This window comes from Falco naumanni, chromosome 3 (genome assembly GCF_017639655.2).
Source record: "Falco naumanni isolate bFalNau1 chromosome 3, bFalNau1.pat, whole genome shotgun sequence".
Classification (NCBI taxonomy): domain Eukaryota; kingdom Metazoa; phylum Chordata; class Aves; order Falconiformes; family Falconidae; genus Falco; species Falco naumanni.
This window is the reverse complement of record NC_054056.1, coordinates 4,630,660-4,642,932: the sequence shown is the minus strand read 5'-3', so window position 1 is coordinate 4,642,932 and position 12,273 is coordinate 4,630,660. Positions and strand designations below refer to the sequence as shown.

General features: G+C 55.2%; 1 protein-coding gene and 1 long non-coding RNA gene across 4 annotated transcripts; one reads left to right on the top strand and one right to left on the bottom strand.

Moving 5' to 3' along the window:
• The first annotated feature begins 544 nt into the window (after positions 1-544).
• On the top strand, positions 545-6,135 carry RIMS3 (regulating synaptic membrane exocytosis 3). 3 transcript variants are annotated; one of them, XM_040587846.1, is made up of 6 exons: positions 545-1,864; positions 3,316-3,457; positions 3,587-3,699; positions 5,343-5,444; positions 5,562-5,701; positions 5,923-6,135. In XM_040587846.1, the coding sequence occupies exons 1-6, from the start codon at positions 1,645-1,647 to the stop codon at positions 6,133-6,135; spliced, it is 930 nt and encodes a 309-aa protein (XP_040443780.1). In that variant the 5' UTR covers positions 545-1,644. The 3 variants fall into 3 exon arrangements, with proteins under 3 accessions (XP_040443780.1, XP_040443779.1, XP_040443777.1); XM_040587845.1 differs by having other exon boundaries at positions 5,562-5,937; XM_040587843.1 differs by having other exon boundaries at positions 5,343-5,937.
• LOC121085349 lies at positions 2,079-5,898 on the bottom strand. Its single transcript, XR_005827027.1, has 4 exons — positions 5,812-5,898; positions 5,582-5,723; positions 3,173-5,452; positions 2,079-2,738 (listed from the first exon to the last, which is right to left on the bottom strand). It is a non-coding gene; the product is annotated as an uncharacterized LOC121085349 (long non-coding RNA).
• Positions 6,136-12,273: the final 6,138 nt, after the last annotated feature.

Here is a 12,273-nt window from a genome sequence, read left to right as displayed (position 1 = left end):
TCCCAAAGGATCCCAAAGCTCAGCACCGACCCCACTCTCGAGCAGATGCCAGTATAGGACAAGTGCTGCTGGCTGCTTTCGCCTGTCTCAGCTTGTGAATTTGGCATCATTTGTCACCGGCACATGGCTCTGCCGGGGTGGCTCTGGAGCCGGTGCTCACCCCATGCCCACAGCTTTATCCAAGGGGCTTGGGCCTTCGTGCAACTGTTTGTTCAGCAGCAAAGGCGAAAAAATCCCTTGTGCATGTGTGTGCACGAGGGGAAGCATGTGCTATGGTCGTGCTGCACCCCAAATCTTGCTGAATGCACGTGGCCATGCCGGGGTCCTGCGCAGGGATGAGCGTGGCTGGGTGTGAGGAGTGAGGGTGAAAGCAGTGTGTTGCCACACGCTCACCCGAGGGAGCCAGGGGCAGAGCAGGGGAGGAAAACACCAGCCAGAAGGGAAACATGGGACGGCTGCTGCTCTCTGGGAGCTCATTAATGATATTAATGACTAATCACCCACTTGCCCCTGTTTGCATCCCTTCTGTAATTGATAAATCAATTCAGTTCAGCAGCGCTGGAGCCAAGCCCGTGGCTCCTGTTGGGTCCCAGGCCAACTGTGTCCCTGCAAAACTCCTTCCCCTGATGGCAACAGGCAGCAGAAGCCCCCCCCTTGCCCCACTCCCCTCTTCCCAGCCATAACTTATCCTCTACTTTTGCAGCCATCTCTCTCCCTTGAAAGAGAAATATTTTTCCAGGCGCTGCCTCCATCCATTATCATAAAGTGGCTTCACTTGGCCTGGAGTTAATAATTCACCTTTCCTTGGAAGATGGATGCTCCCATCCCGCTGGAGTTTAAATATTCATGGGGAAGGGAAGGCAGCAACCGCTGTGCTGTGCAGGAGGTCTGGCAGCCACATCACAGCCTCTGCTACCAGCAAACACCCCGGTCCCCAGCACCTTGGCACCCCAGCACCCTGGTCCCTGGCACCCCGGCACCCCGGGAACCTCAGCACATCTGCAGGATCCCTCTGCAGGCACCGTCTGCTGCCAAGGCTTCGTGGTGGACCCCAGCAGCAGCCCGGTGTGGTCTGGTGGGCCGGGGCAGGATCCGGCCCCCGTGGCAGTCAGCTATCTCGGGGTGGAGCAGAGGCGCACGCGGAGCAGCACGTAGGGATGCTGCAGCCTCTCGGAGGAGGAGACCCACAGGAGGAACTTTGCTGGTTGTAATTTGGACACCTTCAGCAGGGGTGGATGGGGCCGTACCTAAGCCTTGGGGTCCCCTTCTCCCAAGCCAGGCAGGTTGGGGACACACAGAGCCCTCTGCCCTCCGGTGGGTCTCTCTCAGAGCTTGGGCTGGCAGGGTCCACGCCATGACTCAGCTGCACGGGGGTCCTGCACCCCTTCTCTCACCGCAGCCTGTGCCCACTCCTGCCCACACTGGTGGGGAAAAATGGTCCCGATGGGTTGTGCCGCCTGAATGTCATGGTTTATAAGTGCCTTGGGGGACTGTCCATCCCTGTGGGGCTGCTCTGGGTGCGGCTGCAGTGCCGTGGCCAGTGGCACTGCCCAGCGTGGCTGGCCTTGACACATCCCCTGCCTCCCCCCTGCAGCTGATCCCACCCAGCAGAGCCGGGGCCGGCGAGCGCGTGAGCGGCTGACCATGTTCAACGGGGATGCCAGCTCCTCGGCGGCCAGGAATGTCGTCCGTAGCTCCAGCATCAGCGGTGAGATGTACAACATCGAGAAGAGTGCACGGGGCAGCGCCGACTCTGTCACCATCACTGCCAGCAAGAAGAGGCGCTCCAGCCTGGGTGCGAAGATGGTGGCCATCGTGGGATTGTCCCAGTGGAGCAAGAGCACGCTGCAGCTCAACCAGACCGGTGAGCCCCCCCGGTGCTGCCAGCCCCCCCAGCTCACCCCTTTGCTTTTAGGAGAGGTGCACGCTCCCGGCTGCCCAAAGCAATGCTCTAGCCACCCGTGTCTGATGAAAACACCTACAAAAGCCCATTGTCAATACCCCCCCACCCCGGCACACTGGTGCTTCTCCAGGTGCCAAAACCATTTGCAGACCAGAAGTGGGGACATTGCTGGAGCTCTGCCCGCCTGGGGGGTCTGCCCTCGGTGTGTCTCCCCCCGAGGTAACGGCCAGTCCTGGCTGCAGGGCTGCGGGCATGGAGGGAACTTGGAGAAAGGACTTGTCAAACGGTCTGGCTCTGGGAAATATTTAAATGCTTAAAATAGCTTTTTAAAGGGCGGGGGAAGCAAAAAGCTCATTTTAGTGCAGGCTTTTTCTCTAGTTATTGCTTTTTTATTCTAGTTCACGTTGGCATTTTGTGATTTGGGAAAAGTTAATTTGGAGCCCTCCAGCCCTGTGCATCTGAGGTTTTTCTGAAGGGGCGTAATTATCCCCAAAAGCCAAGCAAAAAGTGCCGGAGCCAGGCAGAACCACACCTGGGGATGGCAGGATCAGGACCCTCCTGGCTGCCAATGCAGCATCCATGCCGGGGCGGGGGGCTGCCAGGCTCGAGGGAATGCTTCCACGGAGGCAGCCCTGAATTAGCAGGACAAACCTGACTCTCCAGGAGCATCCGCGGCGCGGTGCTGACACACACATGCTCACGTGGCCGGAGCAGGGCTGCCAGCGATGCCAGGGCTGCCAGGGCTGCTGGTGATGCCAGGGGTGGATGCTCATGCCACACTCCTCCTTCTGTCATCTGCCCCCACCTGGGACACATGGCGGTGGGGATGGTGTAACTGCGTGGAGAAAGGGAGACATCAGTCCATGTTGGGGCTGTGCCCGCTTGTGGCACTGGGGGTGCCTGTCCCCTGTGGTGTGGGAACATTGGTATGTGTCGACAGTGCCCTGGGGATTTTGGAGGCTGGGATGTGGCTCTGCAGCAGCACGGGCCAGGCAGTGGGCTGGGATGGTGTCAGCATTTGTGAGCTGAGTCTTGCAGGTCTCAGCATGTGGGAGACGGCTGAAGGTGCAGGTGGGGCTCTCAGCCATGCAAGGGCATGACGGCATCAGTGCTGAGCGAGGGCTGCAGGGGGATGGGGCTGGGACACAGGGCAGGGGTGCGGGCATCCCATGGCTCTCCAGCACAGTGTGTGTGGCACCGGGATACGTGCCCGTGCAGGGTCCTGCAGGGCTCCATCCCCAGGGAAAGGCTGCCCGATAAATAACGTACCGAAGGAAGGCAGGGAGCAGCACGTGGGAAGGCTCTGGCCATGCACAGCGCCCTGGCTCTTCTGTCTGGTTTGGTGCCTGTCCCATGGGAGGGTCTGGGGGCAGCGAGCGCTTCCCAGGCTCACCCCCTGTCTCGGCTTCCAGAGGGGGGCCCCAAAAAGCTGCGCAGCAACATCCGGAGGAGCACGGAGACCGGCATTGCGGTGGAGATGAGGACCAGGGTCACCCGGCAAGGCAGCCGGGAGTCCACCGATGGCAGCACCAACAGCAACAGCTCTGACGGCACGTAAGGCACCGTGGTGGGACGGGAGCTGGGGCTGGGCACCTTCCGCATGCTCCCGGGGCATCTCCCTTGAGACCCGGCAGCCCGATGCTCCATAAAAGCCCTTTGCTGTCTCTGCTCTCCCCGGCACAGGTTCATCTTCCCCACGACCCGGCTGGGTGCCGAGAGCCAATTCAGCGACTTTCTCGACGGGCTGGGGCCAGGCCAGCTGGTGGGGCGGCAGACACTGGCCACCCCACCGATGGGTGAGTGCCCGGGGAGCTGGGTGCCATCTCCAGCCCCACAGAGCGAGCGCTGTGCGTGCCTGGCGCGGGGCTGGGCACTGCGGAAGGATGCTGCAGCCAGAGGGAAGGGGCTGTGGGGTGGAAGGGGGCTGCATGCTCCTCCCCAGGGCACTGGCTTCGGGCGGCAGGCTCCATCCTGCCAGTGTCCCTTGTGCTGAGCACGTGCCGGCTCGGTGCATGGTTTGCAGATGCTCTGGCCTTCCCCTGCTGCTCCCGCTGCCGCCTGCGCGATGGGAGGGAATGTCCCGTGCAGGGCTTGGGGCAGGACACCCGTGGGGGGAAGCAGCAGCTCTGCCTTTTCCCGAGGCCTCTCCTGCCCCTCTGCTGTGCACCAGCTCCTCCCAGCATCCCGCTGCAGACGAGACCCAACAAAACGGCGTTTTGGTCCGTTTTTCCCTTTTAAATCCAAAATGCCTTTAGAAAATCATGCTTTTTTCCAGCCAGCAGCAGCGTGTCCCCAGCTGTGCCCAGGGCACACCAAGGTGATTGCCCGGTGTCCCGCTAAGGGGCCGGAGCTGCCGGCAGTGGGGAGAGCTGCCCCAGGGGGGGACACAGGAACCAGGGCCCCCCAGTTCCTGCAGCACAGGGACCCACTGGCCTCACATAAGCTCCCGGTAGGAGGGAAGGGAAGGGGAAAGGGGGCAGTTGGACCCCTCTGGGTTTGCCCATCTGTCCTGGGAGGGGACACCACCCGCTCCCCCTGGGGCGAGGTCCTGCCATGCCGAATCCCTATGGATCCTGCCATCCCCCCCTCCCCCCGGCATCAGCTTGTTCCTTGCACAGCCCCCAGCATTGGCCCCCGTTTGCTGTTGAAATGCCGAGTGTGTTTTGAGAACATCCAGGTTTGTTTCGCTTCTATTAAACCCCGCTGGGATGTCAGGTGGCCCCTTCCCCCCGCCCCCCACTCCCCCCCCGGGGCCACAAGGCCACAAGTGACAGGGACCCACCGGCCAAGGGACATAGGTACGTAGGAGCAGGACAGCGTAAGTGCGAGAACAGCTTCACACCGAGCTCCAGAGGTGCCCCGCCACGTTTTCTACCTCTGCAGGGAGTGGGGGAGACCCTGGTGAAGCACCCCAGGGAGACGGGGCTGGTGGGTGCTGGCCCTGGTGGGGTGCTCAGCCACTGACCTCCTGCCCCAGCCTCTCCTGCCCTTGTCAGGGTCTTGCATGTCACCCCCCAGCTGAGGGCATCGCCTGACCAAGGCACAGCCCCGGTTAATCCCAGCTCCTTTTCCCATCACGAAGGAAAAAATCCTCCTGCAAGGGTGCTGTGGGATGGAGCTGGCAGGGAGGAGGAAGGTTCTCACCTGGTTCTCTCCTCGCTGCTCAGATCCAGATGTCTCCACATCACCTTGGCTTTGTCCTTCCTCTAAATTCCCAATAAATCACGCACCAGGTGGCAGGATGCTCAGTGTGCTGGGCGAGCGTGGGGAGCAGGCAGCAGCGTGGGAGTGCCGGGGCTGCCAGCCCTGGAGGTGACATCTCCCACCTGCTTTTTGGCAGCACCAAAAGGGAGAGCTGGTGAGGATGCAGGGCTGCGGCCACCCCTGGGGGGAGGTGGCTGTCAGGGAGGGTGCTGAGCACGTCTCATCCCTCATCTAGGTGATGTCCATGTCGGCATGGCTGACCGGAACGGGCAGCTGGAGGTGGAGGTGATCCAGGCGAGGGGACTTATCCCAAAGATGGGTTCCAAGTCCATCCCTGGTAGGTGGCTGGGGAGGGAGGGGGCTGGGGATGGAGGGGGAGCGATGGGGCCAGGCGCCGTGCCAGGACTGTCACAGGAGCCTGCTCCAAGTGCTTCTCACCCGTTTCCCAACGCAGCCACCTACGTGAAAGTTTACCTGTTGGAAAACGGCATCTGCCTGGCCAAGAAGAAGACCAAGGTGGTGAAGAAAACCTGCGACCCGTCGTACCAGCAGCCTCTGCTCTTTGAGGAGAGCCCCCAGGGCAAAGTCCTGCAGGTGACACTCCCCGCACGAATATCTGGGGACAGGGAGGGATTAGGGGAGCATGGACAGGGCACCAAGACGCAGCATCCTCACTGCTGTCCCTCAGACCGCAGGCTCCCTACCCCAATGGTGGCAAGGTCCTTCTGGCCAGGCACGCTGGGTTTGCCGAGTTTTCCCCAAAACTCCCACCTGGAGAGCGGGGCAGCTCCCCTAACGCCTTCTCTGCCCTGCAGGTGATTGTCTGGGGAGATTACGGGCGCATGGACCATAAATGCTTCATGGGGATGGCCCAGATCATCCTGGAGGAGCTCGATCTCTCCAGCGCAGTCACGGGCTGGTACAAACTCTTCCCCACCTCCTCGCTGGCCGACTCCAGCATCGGACCTCTAACGCGCCGCCTCTCCCAGTCCTCCCTGGAGAGCTCCACCAGTCCCTCCTGCCCGTAGGCAGCGGGTCGGTGGGAGAGGCTGGGAGGGGAAAGGAGACGTCCTGACCTACCAAAACTGTTAGTGGATAGCTGTAAATATCCTGTCTTTCCCCCACCCCCTCCCTTTTTTTTATTTTTTTTTTTTTTTTTTTAAATCTCCTTCCCAAAACAAACCTGCTCTCCACGCTCCTCCCCAAGCACGCATCCCGGTGCGCAGAGGGGGATGTCGGAGAGGGAGCGAGGGCCGTGTGTTTTGAGGCAGGGGGAAGGAGAAGCAAAAAAAAACCCACCACCCCACAACCCACCCCCCTCCCCATGAGGCAGACCGAGGGCTGCGAATGCCGACCGATCCCGAGACTGTTACCGCACCTCGTCCCAGCACCCCGTCGGAAAGGAATCGAAGCGACGCGTTTCTCTCCTGACCACCCGGTGAGAGCATCTCGGTCCGATTCATGCAGCGCCGCTGCCAGCAGTGTGTCGACGAGGTTTCTTTTCCTTTGATTTCATTTCCTTGCCTCTGAGGAAACGGTAGCTTTTTCAAAGAAAAAAAAAAAAAAACAAACCTCAGAAAAAATCCAACTCAGCACTATTATTTTTTTTTTTTTCCGAGGAATGTAGCATCTTCTATTATGTAGCTTGCCACGTGCTAACAACACACTCACTCTCTGCAATATCGAAGAGACTCCGGATTGTCCGGAAACATCTGCCAGTCACTTCCCATTTGTTCGTTTTCTGAACTGAGCAAGCACTTCTGGTGGCCATTTTTCTTTCTTTCTTTTTTTTTTTTCTTTTTTTTCCCCGGTAGCATGTAGCCTGTGACCAGTGACATTGCCAAAGCAAGAGAGAACAGAAAAAGGCGTACTCACCTCACCCACGCATACGCTGGTCTTATCCTCGTGTTTCACCACTGACCGTGGTCTTGCACGGCCAAAGCAAGACCCAAAATATAAACTCTGTGATGCCTCACGTGAAAATTCAAGTCAGGAGAAGGTGACCTGACGGAGCGGGAATACCGTGATGCTGGTTGATCGTCTGCCTTCCAGCCCCTTCCTCCCACCAGGGCCAGCTCAAGGGCTGGGATGCTCTCCTCGGGTCTGGGATGCTCTCCTCGATACCTGAATTTCAAGTAGGAGCAGAGGGTTTGCCAGACCCCGCGGCAGGACGCACCTTTCTCCAACTCTCGACTTGTTGGTACGCTACAGGGGAACATCTCAAAAGCATCTTCTGCTGATCTGGAACTCGGGTGACTGAGAGGTTGCGAACAAAGGACTAGATGCTTTGAATTTATTATCAGGATGAGTGTTTTGGGGTTTTTGTTTGTATGTTTTGTTTGTTTGTTTTTAAAGCAGCATTTTGGTTCCCTCCGAGGGACCAGTTCTTGTAGCAAAACCGAGAATCACGGAAGCTTTTTTTGAAGGTGCCTAATGAAATTTGCTGAAAATACTCAGGGGAGACACCACTAGAAACTCTGGTTTCTTCATAAAATATACTTAACTAAATGACTGTCCTGAAGGATCATTTTCCAAAAGAGAGGAAAAAAAAAAAAAACCAAAACCAAACCAACACACCAAAAGATGAGCAGTCTTGAGACTGGAAGAGGACAAAAGGTTAATGGGGAATTTTTACCAACCAGATGGCTCTGACCTTCAGTCTTTAACAGAAATCAACCCACAGCACAGTTGGGATTTTTTTACTATTATTTATTGGCAAAGCAGAGAATTTCCCAATGCACAGAGCACAACAAAACCAACCTGTGATTCTCCTGGGATGCCAGGAAGGAGGAACCAGCTCGAACCTGTTGCCCCAATGGAACAAAACCAACTGCGAAGGAAAATGTTGCGATGAAGCCGTCCCCTCCCCAAACCCAACCCCGGGGTGGGGGTCAGCAAAACTCCACCGCTTGGCAGCTGGTTCACCCGACGTCGCCACAATTTTGGCGATGTTGTGTCAAGGCATTTGAGCTGCTGTTGTGGACTTTGGATCTTTACCAAACCCGAATCACAGCAGATCTCTCAGAAGAGAGCAGGCTGGCTGCTGCTGACGGGGGGATGGAGAGGGGTCTCCTTCAGGACCCCAACTCCCGCCTTGTACAGGATTAAATCCTTGTCTCCTAAAGCAGCAAGTGCTCATGTGAGCGATATGTGCCGATTTCCAAGGATGTGCTGAACGGCGACGTACAGGACTGTGGGATGCGCTAACAGTCTCAAGTGGTTTGAGGAAGCAAACTCGGTGCCCTGACTACTGAAACAGGAATAAACAATGGTTTGAACATGATGTTCCTTCCAGAGCACGAAGCAGTTATATGAGGTCAACGATGTCTGGATGAGGCTAAACTTTCTCTGCCCCGGCGTGCCAGATTATTGAATATGCGTGAGGAAAGGCATCTTAAGTGGAAAAGCTTTCTGCTCCTTTAAGCTAACATTATTTACTTTTGCTTTACCAACTCTGTTTCAATGGAAAAATGAAAAATCTGCCTGTGGGGCACAATAATCATGTCCACAGGGAAGTGACATAGCAGTGTGGGCAGAGCAGGGAGCTCTGCGGGTATTTTCTGCTGGCTGGTGCGGATGCAGCATCCCACCCCCTTCCCCTTCCAGCACGGAGCTCGCTGGCTGTAAATTTCTCCAGCGAGTCGCAGAGCTTTACTGCTCCCCTTCTCCACGAGCTTTTCTGGAGAGAGAGAACAGACGGGAATGGAGAGCAGCAGGAACGCTGGGATAGCCAGGCGCGCACCCACAGCAGCAGGCGCCTGAGGTCTAGCGAAAGGCTCCCTAGTTCTGTGCCAGTTGAACAACCTGCCCTTGGTGGCATGTGGAAAATCCAGAGGAAAACACGATCATCTGGAAGGCACAGCTGGGTACTCCAGGGAACGGGGAAAACTCCAATATTTTGGCTTATTTTTTTACCACCGATAGACGGAGGCTGCACTGGAGGATAACCGCGTAGCTGACATTAGAACAAAGGGCACCCCGGTTCTTTTGCCGTGGCACGTTCTCGGTGGTGGCAATGTGATGGGCTTGTGGGAATGGGTCCTCCTGCTCGCTGAGAGCCCAGCGAGGTGGAGCCACCCTGCTGGCAACTTGGAATGAGTGTCACTTGCTCACTAGCCTCACTAAAATCCATCAAGACCTTAACTTCTTCACTGTCAGCACCGTGCCTCCAGTCCCCCCGGGGAGCTGCTGCTCCGTTCTCCGGGGAAGCATCTGGGGCAGGATCCACCTTACACTGGCGTGGAAAAACTAAACTGGGAGAAGAGACCAAAGCATGCCATGTGTACATTGCAGCGTTAGCTCCTTCTCATCTCTTAATCCACGAGACCACGTCAGACGTTTTCCCTCCACCAAAAAGAATAAAAGACACCCAGTTGCTTCCTACACGCGACACACCAGAAAACCCACAAGCTTCTGGACTCCAGGGTTTTTTTCTGGGGGAATGTTTTATCGCAAAGGGCATTTTTTTTAATGTACTATATGATTTGCAAAAGGTGGCTGCACTGATTAGGTATTACGCATTAGCTTCTTTCCTCCACCTTCTATCGTGAAAGGAAATACAACCCATTGGACCTTCTAGATATTTTCCCCTAGAATGAATAATTAATATTAAACCAAATCAGCTTTGCAGCCTGTTTTATACCCAGCACTCCCAGCAGTAAGGAAAAAGTTGCATGCAGCACCCACCTGAGACACAGAAGACCCTACTGTAGCACAGCTGACAGTAGATGCTGGTGTCAGAATCAAGGCACCCTACCTGAGTGATGGATTTTGCCAAAACAGCCTTGAAATGATACTTAAACATCCCCTAAATGCTAGTAACAAAAAAAAAAAAAAAAAAAAAAAATTCACAGCCACGCAGTGAAGCATGGAAAACACTACACGTTTTCATGCCCAGGTCTGTTATCCCTGCGTTTTCTACAAGCCTGGAATGGGCTTTGCTTGCCAAAGTTGAGCGAAAACTTTCTAGGGCGCCAGAAGGTGGACCAGGCTTCTGGGCTCGATCAGAAATTAGCTCCTGTTTCATCAATGTTATAGCACGTTGAAAGCACAGGGAGAAGATGCTTAGACATAGTTTTCCTGAAATCCGGTGAGATACGGAACCAATTACCTAGCCAGCAATCAGAGAACTAAACCTATTAAGTGGCTTTGGACAATGCCATAGAGCAACCGAGCTGGTGGGAAACATTCCCTCCACGGCCACCTTTTCCAGCTCTTCAAACCTCTTCTCCAGCACCAGTTACGGATGTAGCGCTCTATTGCAAATACGAGACCAGAAATCCCTACAGGAGTTGGATCAGGATTCCCTGTGCTGACAGGGAATCGCTTCTGTTCACTGTCTTACACGACTGCTCTAGCAGTGACGAGACCTGAGAAGTCAAGCCTGTATTCGTACACTTTAACACTTTTAAATACCTTGGCTTGTTTAAGTGGGCTTGCAAACACTCCACAGCGTTGAGTACGGTTTAAGAGTCTTTACTGATGCAAGAATATTTAGAAAAACAGCACCGGTGATGTTTTTTCAGGCATAAAGAGCCCACCACCTTCTATTTTCTTCCAGTTCACTCAGACACTTTCCCAGATTGATGTGAAACGCTCGGACAACGCACATCTGCAAACCTCCTCAGAGGTGTGTGTTTGGGTACCGATTTGGAAAATAACTGCATTTTAAAGGTCAAGGAACAGTGTGCAGGCACCGTTCTTGATGGCTGAATTCAAAGTCTAAACGTGTTTTGCATCACAGATGGAAAAAAAAAAAAGCTATTAAGAGATGGCTCTGCTTTCCTTTGGGCTTTCATGCCTCCAGACAGATCTGGAAAAATCACCTGCAGTAAAAACAAGGTTTGCACCCTGTGATGTGCCAAAGGCATGACAGCCCCTTCCAGTGTTTCTCTAGCAAAGCTCTTTCAACTGGAAGTCTTCCTTCTACTTCATGTTCACAAGCATAGAAACCACCCCAACCCTCGGCTGGTTGTTAGAGGTGCAAGAATGATGTTGATGAGCTAAAAAAGAAGGTGGAAAGGCCGCCAAAAAGACTTCCTATGGAAAAAGAAGTGTCTGCAATAAACATGGCTGGAGCTGGTGGGGTAGCGATGTGCTGTGCGTTACACGAAACGGACTCGGTGAGCAGCCGGGACAATAAAGCTCACCTTAACCCAGCTGGTCCGTATTTGGGGAAGATGGAGGTTTTAAAAGTAGACTTGGAAAAAATGTACAGTAAAGGGCCTAAGTGTTTGTCTTGCTGTCTGAATAACCGCCACACTGTTTAACCCTCATCATCTGCCTTGGGCACAGACACCAGAGCGGAGCCCAGCAGCATCCAGGAACTCAGGAGAAAGCAGCTCGGTTTAGAGCTGCCCCCGAGACCCGAGAGCTGGTGTGACCACTGTGCCTGGAGCTCCGATTATCGGTATACCTCATTCTTTCTTTCTTCCCCCGCTCCCCCCCACCCCCACCCCCTTTTTTTTTTTTTTTTTTAAGAACCAGAGCTTTGTGCACTCTTCTCACATTCAGGTTATTTTTTGTTCTAACTGTGCGATGAAGAGCAATTACACGGGGTGTGCATTTACCACCTGCTCCCATGCTGGCTCCTGCCAGCCCAACCTCTGCTTCGTTTAGCACTTGCACTATTAATTGCTGAGCTAAAGGGCAAGGGAAGCAAGGGGCCAGGGCGCTTCTCTGGAGGGAGGGATGATGTGGCTGGACAGTAGGTGCCCCCCCCCCCCCTTCATCCATCCTGTTACAAAACATGTAGATAAACAGCGCTCCCAAGGCTGCCCCTTTGCCTTCGGTGGTGGTCGCGGTCCTGCTCCCCCCGCAAAGGGCCGGCGAGGAGGTGAGCATCTCACGTGGGACTCACTGAGGACCGCGCTGCTGCTCTTGGAAGGGCACTAAACCCTCACGAAAGCTTTTGCCTGTAGCACGGATGGAGCGGGAGCCTCCGCAGGTCGAAAGGGCGTCCCTCCAGCTGGAGGGCACGTATGGACCAGCGACCCCAGTCCCCAACAGGATCGCTGCCTGTATATATCTGCTAGATCCCAGTGCTCGCTAAAAAAAGAAAAAAAAAAAAAAAAAAAAAAGAACTTTGTCCTAACGCTTGTGATGAGAACCGTGAAGCAATGCCTGATGTCAGGGGGCCTCCGGATGGAGCAGCGCTCCCCTCCTTG